General features: G+C 43.2%; 1 protein-coding gene across 10 annotated transcripts in view; it reads left to right on the top strand.

The window, feature by feature from the left end:
• The window catches only part of PLPP4 (phospholipid phosphatase 4), a 154,178-nt gene that overhangs the window by 43,126 nt on the left and 98,409 nt on the right, over positions 1 to 12,643 (top strand). For 6 of the 10 annotated variants that reach the window (XM_058435957.1, XM_058435954.1, XM_032176347.2 and 3 more), the window contains exon 2: positions 7,868 to 7,976. In XM_058435957.1, coding sequence (XP_058291940.1) covers positions 7,868 to 7,976 — 109 coding nt within the window. Of the gene's footprint in view, positions 1 to 5,703; positions 5,756 to 7,235; positions 7,319 to 7,867; positions 7,977 to 11,027; positions 11,059 to 12,643 lie in introns of those variants that run through there. The other 4 variants (XM_032176343.2, XM_058435955.1, XM_058435952.1 and 1 more) reach the window with 3 other exon arrangements.

The raw sequence follows: 12,643 nt of genomic DNA, 5'->3' as shown, positions 1-12,643 counted from the left end.
GGAGGGAGGGAGAGAGAGAGAGAGAATGTGTGAGTGTGTGTGTGTGAGATTGTGTGTGTGTGTGTGTGTGTGTGCAGGTGAGCGTATGTAAGTGTAGTTTTTATCTGTCATGAGTCTAGATGCTGCCCTATCTAGCCCTAGTCTGGGGATCCTCCTAGGGGTAGGACCATATTCTAATTTGATGCCAAGCTGGTTAAAGGCCTGGAGAGCCCCCAGTGATGCCACGTGTGCCTCTGGAATTGCATCTGCTGCTTGTAGGTGAAGACTCAGGTGACCAAAAAAAGGTAGTCGGTGGTGCTTTTGTGATTTAGCAGTGAAAGAGCTACTGGCAGCCACGGTTTGCCTAAAGGGGAAGGGTGTGTGGTTTTCTGTTATATTTTGCTTTCAGATCACTCCAACTTTAGTTTTCCTGCTTTTCATTCTTAGTCAATATCAGATCCTCCTTTACCTCTTTTCCGTTTTGGTTAATTTTAGTGGATTATCCCTGCATCTTAAATAATTGCATCCTTTTGCTTCCTTCCACTCAATTAAATTGTGCACACACAAGTGTGTGTTTATGTGTGTGGGGTGTGTGTGCGCATTTTGTGTGTATGTATTTGTAATTATAAGCTTTATCTAAGGAAGATTTAAACATGTGAACCACAAATGAACAATGCACAAACTAAAGAGAAAATTGCTTGGCATAAAGTTAGAATTACATCTTTGAATTTTCTTCATGAATTTTTTTTCTTGCCCTGTCTTATGGTGCTGAGTGAATGTGTTTTAAGGTCTTCAAACTATATCATGAGAAAATTAAGGAGAAAATATATAAAACTGCCCCCACTTTGCCCAGGAGAAACTAAGATACAAATAGATTAAGATAACTGTCTGGCTGGACGCGGTGGCTCACACCTGTAATCCCAGCACTTTGGGAGGATGAGACGGGCGGATCACGAGGTCAGGAGATCGAGTCCATCCTGGCTAACATGGTGAAACCCCGTCTCTACTAAAAATACAAAAAATTAGCCAGGCATGGCAGCGGGCGCATGTAGTCTCAGCTACTTGGGAGGCTGAGGCAGGAGAATGGCGTGAACCCGGGAGGCAGAGCTTGCAGTGAGCCGAGATCGCACCACTGCACTCCAGCCTGGGCGACAGAGTGAGACTCTGTCTCAGAAAAGAAAAAAAAAAGGTAACTGTCCAATTTAAACAGCAAAGAAATAGAAGTATGTCTTGGATTAAAATACAACAACAATTTATCTGACTTTGGGCAGTTAAAATTATCATTAAAGAAAATAATATGTTTACTTTAGTAGTAACTTTGCTTTTCAATGTAGTAACATTTGACCAACACAGTCTAGACATTTTGTTTTGAGTTTGAATCCCTATTAAGTGAAATGATGTTGACAATAGTTAACAATTCATGAATGCTTGTAATGGGGGAAGTCTGTGATTTTGAGGTGAGACTGGCACTGCTGCTGAATTAGAGTTTATTGATAACAATGAAGAAAATATTGCATTCACACCTATACAGTCTCATTAAATAGCATTTTTCCTTTGAAATGATTCATAAATGATACCTTGTGATCTGTTAGAGTTCCATGCCTCCTACTCATGTAAGGCTGTTTATTTTTGGTCATCAAACCTAATGAAGTTTTAGGAGTCTTACTCTACTCTTAAATAAATTGTGAGATGCAATGATGCAATGGATAACTAGTGTGATTATCCACATGATTTCAGTACAGAGGGCCCCGAGCTATGTACATAGACACACCAGCTCTTCTATTCTTTTTTTTTTGAGATGGAGTCTCACTCTGTCACCCAGGCTGAAGTGCAGTGGTATGATCTCAGCTCACTGCAATCTCCATCTCCTGGGTTCAAGCAATTCTTGTGCCTCAGTCTTCCAAGTAGCTGGGATTACAGGCACGCACCACCACACCCAGCTAATTTTTTGTTTTTAGTACAGAAGGGGTTTCGCCATGTTGGCCAGGCTGGTCTCGAACTCCTTGCCTCATGTGATCCACCCGCCTTGGCCTCCCAAAAGCTCTTCTATTCTTAATGAAGGCTTTGCAGAGATGGGGAAAAGCCTTCACAGTGAGAACAACAGGCCTGACCCTTATCCCCAAAAAAGCTCTGCATCCTTGGATCTGTCTGAGCCTTCTGAACATTAAGATGTTTTTAGCTGTTCTGTTTTTATTGGAAATAAAAGTAAACCAAATGGTTTTACCCACCTTCTAGTGGTTAAAGAGTTGCTGTAATTTCTTTAGCCTTTTCCTGAAAAACCCAAGGACATCCGTCATTATGCTGGCCAGGGATGTACTGACACTTGCGAGCTACTAAGGCTGGCCGGGCTATAGTCCTCTACGCTGAATGGCTTCAGGTTGCTGTGCCTTTTCATTTTGTTTTCTGTATTTTTTTCTCCCCCCATGACACAAGTGGTGCTTGAGATGATTTTAATGGCTTTGTGAGGTGGGTTTAGATTTAGATTGTATTGGATTGGTGCAAAGGTAATTGGGGTTTTTGCTATGCTTTTTTTTTTCTCATTTAACTTTTTTTTTAAATTTTTTTATTTTTATTATTATACTTCAGGTTTTAGGGTACATGTGCACAATGTGCAGGTTTGTTACATATGTATCCATGTGCCATGTTGATTTCCTGCACCCATTAACTAGTCATTTAGCATTAGGTATATCTCCTAATGCTATCCCTCCCCCCTCCCCCAACCCCACAACAGTCCCCGGAGTGTGATGTTCCACTTCCTGTGTCCATGAGTTCTCATTGTTCAATTCCCACCTATGAGTGAGAACATGCGGTGTTTGTTTTTTTGTCCTTGCGATAGTTTACTGAGAATGATGTTTTCCAATTTCATCCATGTCCCTACAAAGGACATGAACGCATCATTTTTTATGGCTGCATAGTATTCCATGGTGTATATGTGCCACATTTTCTTAATCCAGTCTATCGTTGTTGGACATTTGGGTTGGTTCCAAGTCTTTGCTGTTGTGAATAGTGCCGCAATAAACATAAGTGTGCATATGTCTTTATAGCAGCATGATTTATAGTCCTTTGGGTATATACCCAGTAATGGGATGGCTGGGTCAAATGGTATTTCTAGTTCTAGATCCCTGAGGAATTGCCACACTGACTTCCACAATGGTTGAACTAGTTTACAGTCCCACCAACAGTGTAAAAGTGTTCCTATTTCTCCACATCCTCTCCAGCACCTGTTGTTTCCTGATTTTTTAATGATGGCCATTCTAACTGGTGTGAGATGGTATCTCACTGTGGTTTTGATTTGCATTTCTCTGATGGCCAGTGATGATGAGCATTTCTTCATGTGTTTTTTGGCTGCATAAATGTCTTCCTTTGAGAAGTGTCTGTTCATGTCCTTTGCCCACTTTTTGATGGGGTTGTTTGTTTTTTTCTTGTAAATTTGTTTGAGTTCATTGTAGATTCTGGATATTAGCCCTTTGTCAGATGAGTAGGTTGCAAAAATTTTCTCCCATTCTGTAGGTTGCCTGTTCACTCTGATGGCAACAACCGCAATTACTTTTGCACCAATGTAATACATGGCTGTGACCCACCTTCTACCACAGTCATGAAGAAGATTCCCTGGGGATCATGTTAAATGCAGACTCTGATCCACTAGGTCTGGGATGGGGCTGGAGATTCTGCATTTTTAACAAGATCCCACATGATGCTGCTGCCCTGGCCCCTTGTGACTCAAGGTTTGATTTACAGATCGGCAGCATGGCCCCCCGCAGGAAGCTTGCTGGAAATGCTAGCTCTAAGGTCTTTTCTGAACCTGCTGTCTCTGGATCTGCAGTCACAAGACTCCCAAGTGATCCCTGGACACATTAAAGTTTGGGAACCGCCGACCTAACACACTGCTGGAGACCACACCTTCACACCTTGCCTAGAAGCAGGGTTCCCATTTCTTGGATTCCAAACCACTTCCAAAGAGCTTGTGGAAGGATATTTCCAGACCTGGGCATGTCCTTTCTTGGGAACACCTTTAACGTCTCCAGGACTTTCCATTCCACTATGTGCCCACCTCTGTCCCTGTTAAGATCCTTAAGCTTTATTAAGACCTTGGCCCTCTGCATATTAGCTCCACTGTCTGCATTCTTTGAGACAGACGCCAGTGGCTGGAGCATGGCTGGAGAAGGGACATCGATCTTTCTTAGTACTGCTGCTCCCAGAGGATATAATTTGCTTGATAGATGTGTTCTGGCTGCAGCTACTCAGGGTAGAGTGAGGGATTGTGCAAAAGCCTGGGTGCACCAGGCTTTAGAAAAATTGCCATGAGGATAATAAAACCCGAAAGACAACAAGATGAGGAAGGAAGGTGCTCTGTGGTGTACCTGGTCCTATTGCCCTGTGGCCGATTATGTGAGAAAAAATAGGAGTCAAGGTTCTGGGGTCTTACAGAGTGGGGGTGTGTGGCCATCACAATGTCAATCGCACCCTGTGGGTGGCAGAATATATTTCAGAGGTGGCTGCAGCCATATCCCTCATCCACCTGCTTTTCTATAGTAAGAATTTGCCACCACCCAGTCAATGGGTGGAGTCATTTCCCCTCCCTGGAATCCAGACTGACCTTAGGACTCACTTCTAACTGGAGATGACACTACACAACTTCTGAGACTAGGTCGGAAAAAGCCACTGAGCTTCTGCCTTGTTCTGGGATACCCGCTGTGGAGGAAGCCAGTAGCTATGAATAATTCTGACCACCTTGAGCCCACAGTGCTGGAGAGGAAGGGTTTTTCTGGGGGTGGGGGTGGGGTTCCAGATCCTTTATTTTCAGAGCTTGTAACAGTTGGTTAGCAATGCTAGCTAAGCTGGTATGATCCGAAGGCCATCCACCTTTCTCTTTGGGCATTCAACCAACAGAATCTCTTTCTTACAAACAAGATCATTGACCAGTTAGGATCTGTCTCAATGTGTGTGTGGGAATAGGTTCTCTCCCCCACACTTTTCCCAACAAGATGCAACTCAAGTCCATAATACAGCAACTAGTCATCTCCAGTATCACTGATTCCCCCCACCCCCAGAATAGGAAGTTGAGGTAAGAGGGGAGAGACTGTGTCCTGTTATAAGAAAAACAACAGCAGGGGTTCCAGCTCCTGCCAGGGTTCCAGCTAACAGCCTGGTCAGTGGACAGCCATTGACTGTGCCCACATGAGAGATTCTAAGTGGGAACTACCTAGGCGATGAGCCCCTCTCAATTTCCTGATCCACAAATTCATGAGCAAAATAAAATGTTTTGAAGTAATTTGTTATGTAGCTACAGAAACTGGAGTATCCTGAAGCTTTAGTTATCAGAGATACACTCTATATTCTTAAAAACATCCTTCAAGTAAAATTTATTTCATTTCATTTCATTTCATGTCTTAAAAACAATTGGGAGCAGGGAGTATGTTGTCACAAAATCAAACAAAGCCCGAAAACTGTCTGGTAAAAATATGCAGCTTTAGGCTAGAGTAAAATGATAATAGTAATACAATTCTAGTTTTTGTTTCTCTTCTGTCAGGCCCTACATATATATTTCATTGTTTAACTTTCATTCCAACTGTGTAAGCTGTGTCTATTTTAGAGATGAAGAAACTGAGGTTCAGAAAATGTTAAAGGACTCATCATGTGCCACATCAGAGCTGGGATTTGAACACTGCTGGACCTGACTCTAGAGCCTGTCCTGCAGTGGGCGGAAGAGCTGTTAATGAGAAGAATTAAATTACAGGATGTCCTGTCCTTGGATCCAAGGGTTTGGGACCCTTGGGTATCATTTAGTTCAATGCTAGGGACTCCTGGCCCATCAGGGCCACCTAGGGGAGTGTTTTAAAATCCACATTACCAGACTCTGTTCACTTGGAGTCTTAGGTCTGTGGTAGGGTGTTTTCTAGAAGGTTCTGACTCTTCTCAAATTGAAGTCTCTGATTTAGTTCAGCCTCCCCCACTGCAGAGGCCGTGGGAGGGGAAGCAGTTTGCTCCACAGCATGGAGCAGCTCAGTTGGCGAGCTGGGGCAGAGAGCAGAGGGGCAGAGAGCTGGGGAAGAGAGCAGTGGCAGAGAGCAGCTGGGGCAGAGAGCAGGGCAGACAGCTGATGCCCAGAGAGGGTGCTCCTCCGTGCTGCTCTAGAGGAATTTTGGAGGGCTGATAGCAGTGAGGGGATGCAATAGGGATTCTGTAATAGAAGTGCTCCAGATTTGGGGTTGGTGAAGGGTTGACTGGGTTCTGTGATGATGGCACTGCAGGAGTCCGTTCAGTCATCTGGCAAATAGCTACAAGCGATGCCTGTGTGCCAGGCAGAGGTGCTGGGGGCCCAGTGCTGAGCAGAACAGTCATGGGTACCATGCTTTTTGAAATTACATAAATATACAGACTTTTAGGACTTAAAACCTCACAGTTAGAGGAGGCAGGGAGAGAAGGGGGAAGGGAAGGAGGGAGGGAGAGACAGGGAGAGAGACACAGAAGATGGGTGGATTTTAGGTCTCTTAGATACGCAATAGAATTGAGTCAGGCTGATCAAAGTGAGAATCAGTGTCGCCTGTTCAAAGTCCCAAATAGATGTTAACTTCTGTGGTCTCTGAGTGCCTACAGTGGCCCAGCAGTGCTACTGGGCTCTGGAGTGGCTCCTGCCCTCCAGAGTGACACTCTGGAGTGACAGCCCTGGAGTGGCTCCTGTCCTCACACCCTCACAGGGGAGCTGAAGCTGCAAACAGAACATGCTCATACAACGTCCCAAATCTGGGATAGAAACCGGGGCTGTGGGACTCCTGATTCTGTCTGGAGACTGGGTTGGCTTTAGGGTGACCAACTATCCTGGTTTGCTCAAGATTGAGGGGTTTCCTGGGATATTGGACTTTCAGTACTAAAACTGGAAAAGTTATGGACAAACCAAGACTGCTGGCCACCCTAGGGGGTTTCCTAGGAGAAGTTCAGCTTTCTCCTCCTCTCCCACTCCCCTGCATTCCTCATCTTGGATCATGGAACTCCTTTTCCCAGAAGCCCAAACCAGAAGCCTAGGAATCAGCTTCAGCCACTCCTGCCCACGGGTTCTCCATGCCATCCATTTCCTCTCCAATCTGCTAGTCTCTCTTGCAGGGACAGCTGCCGCAACCCCAGCACCTCCCACCTTGACTTCTCTTCTCTCCTCTGAGTCCCATCGTCACCATGGTCAGGGCCGCCTTTTGAATTGGAATTCCCATTCCATGCTCCTCTGCCAAACCTCTCCTTGGCTCAAAATCAAAGTCCTCTAGCCTGGCACTCACAGCCCCAAATGACTTGGCTTCTTTTGCCCTCTCCAGCTGCATCTGAAGTGGTGCTGAACTTAGTTCCTCAGGTAAAGACTGGCTGGAGAGCTGGGAGGTGGCCTGATGGCTGAGATCTGAAAAAGCAAACCCTTGCATCTCTGCCACTTTCTTCCCCCCAGTTTTTCTCTTGGCAGTGACTGCTTTTCATTGCCCAACCAATGAAGACAGCACATGGGCAGCTGTGCCAGTTACTCCTTCCCTTATGTTCCACCTCAAACCTATTTTGTTTTCAAGAGACCATGCTGCTGCCCTGGGCTTGCCCTATTCTGACTTCAGTTTCCAGTTTACTTTGGAACCCCAAGTCCTTGGAGTCTTTGTACACACAAAGCTACTCCCTTATGCATGGAATTTGTCCTTGCTGGCAGGTGGTGATGGAAGAGTCTGCAAAGTCTCAGTGATTCTTTCAGTCCTTCCCAAGCCTTTGAACCAGCTGAGAACTGACAGCAGGGCCTGTCTCTTTCCCCTTCCCCAGCAGGCTGGATTCCCACCCTGAGGGTGCATAGAAGGGGGGCCTCCTTGGGAACTTCCCGCAGCAACAGAATGCTCAACCTTCATGTACTTTTCTTTTTATGTTTCAGTTTTACAGAGTTTTTGGATCCGTTCCAGAGAGTCATCCAGCCAGAAGAGATCTGGCTCTATAAAAATCCTTTGGTGCAATCAGATAACATACCTACCCGCCTCATGTTTGTAAGTACCGTGATTTCATTTCTTATTTGACTGCTCTCTCAAAGATGAACCAAATGGGTTTTTATCTTTGTTTTTCTAACCCTGAAGACAGTGGGTGGCCTGAGAGAAAGAGAAGGTGAGCAGCCCATCAAATTAAAATCCAGTTCCATGTCATGATAAGAGCTGCTTGGTCATGTGAGAAGTAGTCTGTTAGAAATGCTCATTCCCTGGTACCACAAAGAAATAGCACTCGAACATAAATTTAATTCTGTCAGCAAGACAATTTTTACTTTCTGCAGAAAGGGTGCTCATCACAGATAGAATAATGGTGAGAACACACTTGAACAAAGGAGGGAGGCAATTTTTATCCCTTATGCAGCCTGTCCCTGCTACTGTGTCCCATCTCCATTGGCTGGAGCTGGACCTCACAGTCTAAACTAATACCCAGTTGGCTAACAGCTTAAAACTTTCTTAAATAGGTAAAGGCAAGGGAGAACAAAGGAAAAGAGGAAGTTGCTTATGAAAGATTTAAAGAAGTAATGACATTTCCAAATAAGGAATGGGCATAAGCTATAAGCTAAGATTTGCCTCGGCCTGTCTAGACATGCCTGAGTAAGCCAAAGCAACTAACTGGGCTAAAGTGTAAGAACTAACAGTTGATAGGAGGCTTTAGGGTAAGAAGCTATTATTCCTAGTGCCTATTTTATTTTTAAACTAAGACGAGCTTTGAAGAGGAACTTTTCTACTTTCTACAAGTCATTGCCCAATATTGTGGAATGAGAAAGGACTTGCTTGTCTGGGCTATGCTGAGTTACAGTAAAAGAAGACTAGAAGCCAGTGATGAGAATTTTCTGTCCCCTCCCTTTTTAGGATAAGCCTTGATTCTGCCAAATGAAGGTATCCAGATAGCTCTGTTTAAACCTCTTTTCTGGTTTTAGCTGGTCAGTTGTTGGCCACTAATAAGACCACCTGTACTTCAACCTCTTGAGAGTGTCTTGTGTCTCTCTCCTTCTAGAATAAATGGGCAAGCACCCATAGAGCTGGTGAATATATTGAGATAAATTTTACCTCTCCCACCCCCAATGCCACATGGCAATTGCCACATGGCAGTTGTAACCTTTGACATTTCGCTGCCTATATGCCAGGCTTTTTGCGGAGAGCTTAAGAATGATGGTCTAATTTAATTCTACCCAGCATCCCAGTGAGGAAGATGTCATTATTGTCCACATTTCACAGATGCAAAACTGCATTCCAAGAGAGATGAGGGAACTTACCTAATGTCACACAGCTAGTGAGCACAGCACCAGGTTCTAGCAGCCAGCTCTTGGAGCTCAGCTCTCAGCCAAGAGGCTGCCCTGAGGGTTGGGGGCAGAGTGTCTGGGACTCCTTGCTGATGCTAATGAAGCCCTGGAGAATTGGAGGATTACCATCAAACCTTTCTAGAACAGAGGAAATATTTAAGCCCCTCTTTGTTGTGGAACGATAATGTCACTTTTGGATGGGCAGCCTCCCAGCACTTTGAAGGTTATTCCTGTTGACCTGCCATGGTGTCTCGTGCCTCTCTGGGAACTGCTCCAGAAACTTCATAGACATACAGGGAACATTTTTTTATTTTGAAAGAAATCCTTCTGATTTTACAGAGGAAATTTTGTTAATTAGTGATGATTGGAAAGATCTGTGTTTTTGCAAACTCTTGGAAATGCCCATAATGCCAGCGAGCATTAAAGTATTATTTTAATTGCTTCTTAATAATTACTTTTCTACTGGAAAGTAAACTGGATTTTTATAAATCTTAGGGAAACTGACAAATTAGGGTGGTTGTGAGTAGGGAATTACACTTGACTATTAAAATGAGGCTTTTTTCATTTCTGCCGTAACTCAAATATTCTATAAATCCTAGAAATAAAGGAAGCAGTGTATGTGTAATGAGTTTACTCAATGGCTTTAATAGGGAGAAGCTTCTATTTATCAGTTACTCCTATTTTTCATAACATTTTACATTTCATGTGTTGTAAAAACACAATTTGGAGATGAATGTTCATATGGGTTGTGTGAGAAATCTGTGGCTGTGTCCTAGATTTATGAACAATGGATTGTTTTGAAGTCTAGATACAAATGCCACAAATATTCTGGCTACAGACATAAATACGATGGAGCAATTTGCATGCTGGCGGTGGTAGAAATTAGTCAGTAGAGGGCTTATTCAGTGCTGGGGTTCTCAGAGAACAGAACGATATTCAGCTACACATACTGATTCATACCCTCTATTCTCCTAATGAAATAAGTTCAACCTTTTATTTCATTAATAGCAGTTGATGAATTTCATTCATTTGGTCACACAATTCAGTACAATTCCATAATAAACACAAGGAAAGCAGTAGATACATTTATAATACCTATAACACAAAGATGAAAAATATTTTGTCACCCCATAAAAAAGATTTGTTCTCCTGGGTTTTAAGAATTTAATATAAGGCATTATATTATTTTGGTCTTTTAAAACCTTCAGATTTTAGTAGAAGAATTGGTAATAGAACATCCATTTTCACTGATGTATAAAATGGCTTGATTTTCTTTGAAAGCTCACATTTTTTTATTTTTACATAAAAAAATCCTGGGGTCTCCTTTAATTTTGGTTGGAATGTTTTAATCTAAAGATGAACTTTCTAACTTTCTTACCAAGGTGGTTTTTAAAGGCAGCTGGCATTGACTTGGATTTTTTTTTTATTGGATAATTAATGCTTCTAGAGTCATGTGTGTGCAAGTTAGAGGAGCCAACTGGGCAAATGTAACAAGAAAATTAACAGAATAATGGCTAGGGGATTAAGTGCAGAGTAAATGGTAATAATGTCACTGGAAGCCTCCTAACTTGCACTTTCGCTGTGTGTGGCACCATTAGCTCAGGTGATGTCTGTCACCCTGAAAGTTGGGTGTAGTTGGAACTGTTTGATTCCAAGAGCTTGTTTCCCTTGACAACCCAGTGTTCCTGTTGACCAGAGAGACTGGCTGAGAATTCTTTTCAGATGCACTCAAAAGTCTTGCTTAACATTTCTGGGGTATGCCCAAGGCCTTTATGGGAAGGCTGCTTCCTCATTCAAAAGAGGTACCGGTTTCTTGCTGAGTGTGAGGGGTTTATCAGAAAATTTTTTAAAACCTACTTTTTGTGTAGGACAACTTAATCGGTATTAGTTGTTGCTTTTTGGTACACTTTTTGTTGTCTATAGTAGTTGTGTCTTTGTACATTCAGGGGACATTTTCAGGGAGCCTGCTGTGGGTGAAGAAAACCATAGGGGCTACAGGGGATGAGAAGTTCAATGAGTCTTGGGATGTACCCTCAGGGACCTTCCAGGATCCCTGGTACATTAGGATGGTACTCTAATACAAAATGGAATCTGAAAAGGGCCAGAGGAAAGGCTCAGGTAAACTTCTAGGGAAGTTATTCTTCATCATCATCATCATCATCATCATCATCATCATCATTATCATCTACAACAGTAAACATTTCTTGAATTCAGGGGCTGTGCTTATCACTTTATAAAGAACATCTCAGTTAATCTTCAGAATCCTTTGAGATCAGCACTTTTGTTAATCTCATGTCAGTGGAGAAAACAAAACTGTGGAAATTATACAAGATTATACAACCGTCAGTGGCTGAACCAGGATCTGAGCACTGGCTGTGAGTGCAAACTCTCACTTGGAGGCACTCTGCTGTGATGCTTCCTTGGTGATTGGTTAGGTGGAGAGGTGTGTAAAGGCAGAGAAATGGAGAGTGAGCCTGTGTGGGTCCTGTCAATAGGAGTTTGTTTGGAGTATCTATGCGTAAGGGCTAAGAAGGGGTCAGGAATAGAGCTAGACTGGGGGTAGCTTTGGATTGGTTAATTACAAGCTAATTCAGTGGATGGTTATGAAACACTTGCCATGAGGAAAGATAAATAAGATATGGTTTCTAGTCTAGGGAGGGGCACAGACATGAACACAAGGTGAACAGTTCAGCATCACTAAAAAGCCTTGAGGAATAGGTAAGATTCAGTAAGAAGTTTAAGGAATGATAGGTTTTGCAAATTTTTTTCCTTGGCTTCCAAAAGAAATCCACCCAAGGCCTATTTTTTGCCCTCTTTTCTTTTTGCTTCGACCGTGATATGTCCAGAAGATTTATTCTCATAGACTATTACTGATAGATACTGCGTTGATTTGATACCAGGGTTTTCTATTCTGGGATAGGATGCTTCTAAGGAAGGCAGAAATAAAGTCATTTTGGGGAGGAAGAAGGAAGAAAAAGAGACAAGGCTGGATCATGATAGACAGTTTAATTTTTAGGCTCTTTTTAAGAGTCTTAGACAGCTCTTTTATCTGTGATGGGATGTAATTGTTTACCCAGAGCAGGGCCTTTTCCAAGTGTCTGAGTGTCTTAAAGTTGTCTTTATAATCACCCTGCAGCACACCTTTCTGTCAAAAGCCAGAAATGAAGGCACTTTGGGCCCATTGTTTTGTTTTGTCTGATGTGAATGAACCCCAGTGACAAGCTCCTCTCTGGCTAACACCCTCGCATCGAGGCTGCTCTGGCTTCGATCCCTTCTGGTTGTTAGAAGTCCTTGGCATCCTCATGCCCTCCCCCATCAAACACACTGTTCCACATTTTGTGGTTTCCCAGAAGCGCCCCGGCAGTATGGTGCATGGTGCCTTACATC

This window comes from Hylobates moloch, unplaced genomic scaffold (assembly GCF_009828535.3).
Source record: "Hylobates moloch isolate HMO894 unplaced genomic scaffold, HMol_V3 SCAFFOLD_3, whole genome shotgun sequence".
In the NCBI taxonomy this organism is placed as follows: domain Eukaryota; kingdom Metazoa; phylum Chordata; class Mammalia; order Primates; family Hylobatidae; genus Hylobates; species Hylobates moloch.
Note: the sequence above shows the minus strand (reverse complement) of the source record. Positions and strands in the feature narration are given on the sequence as shown.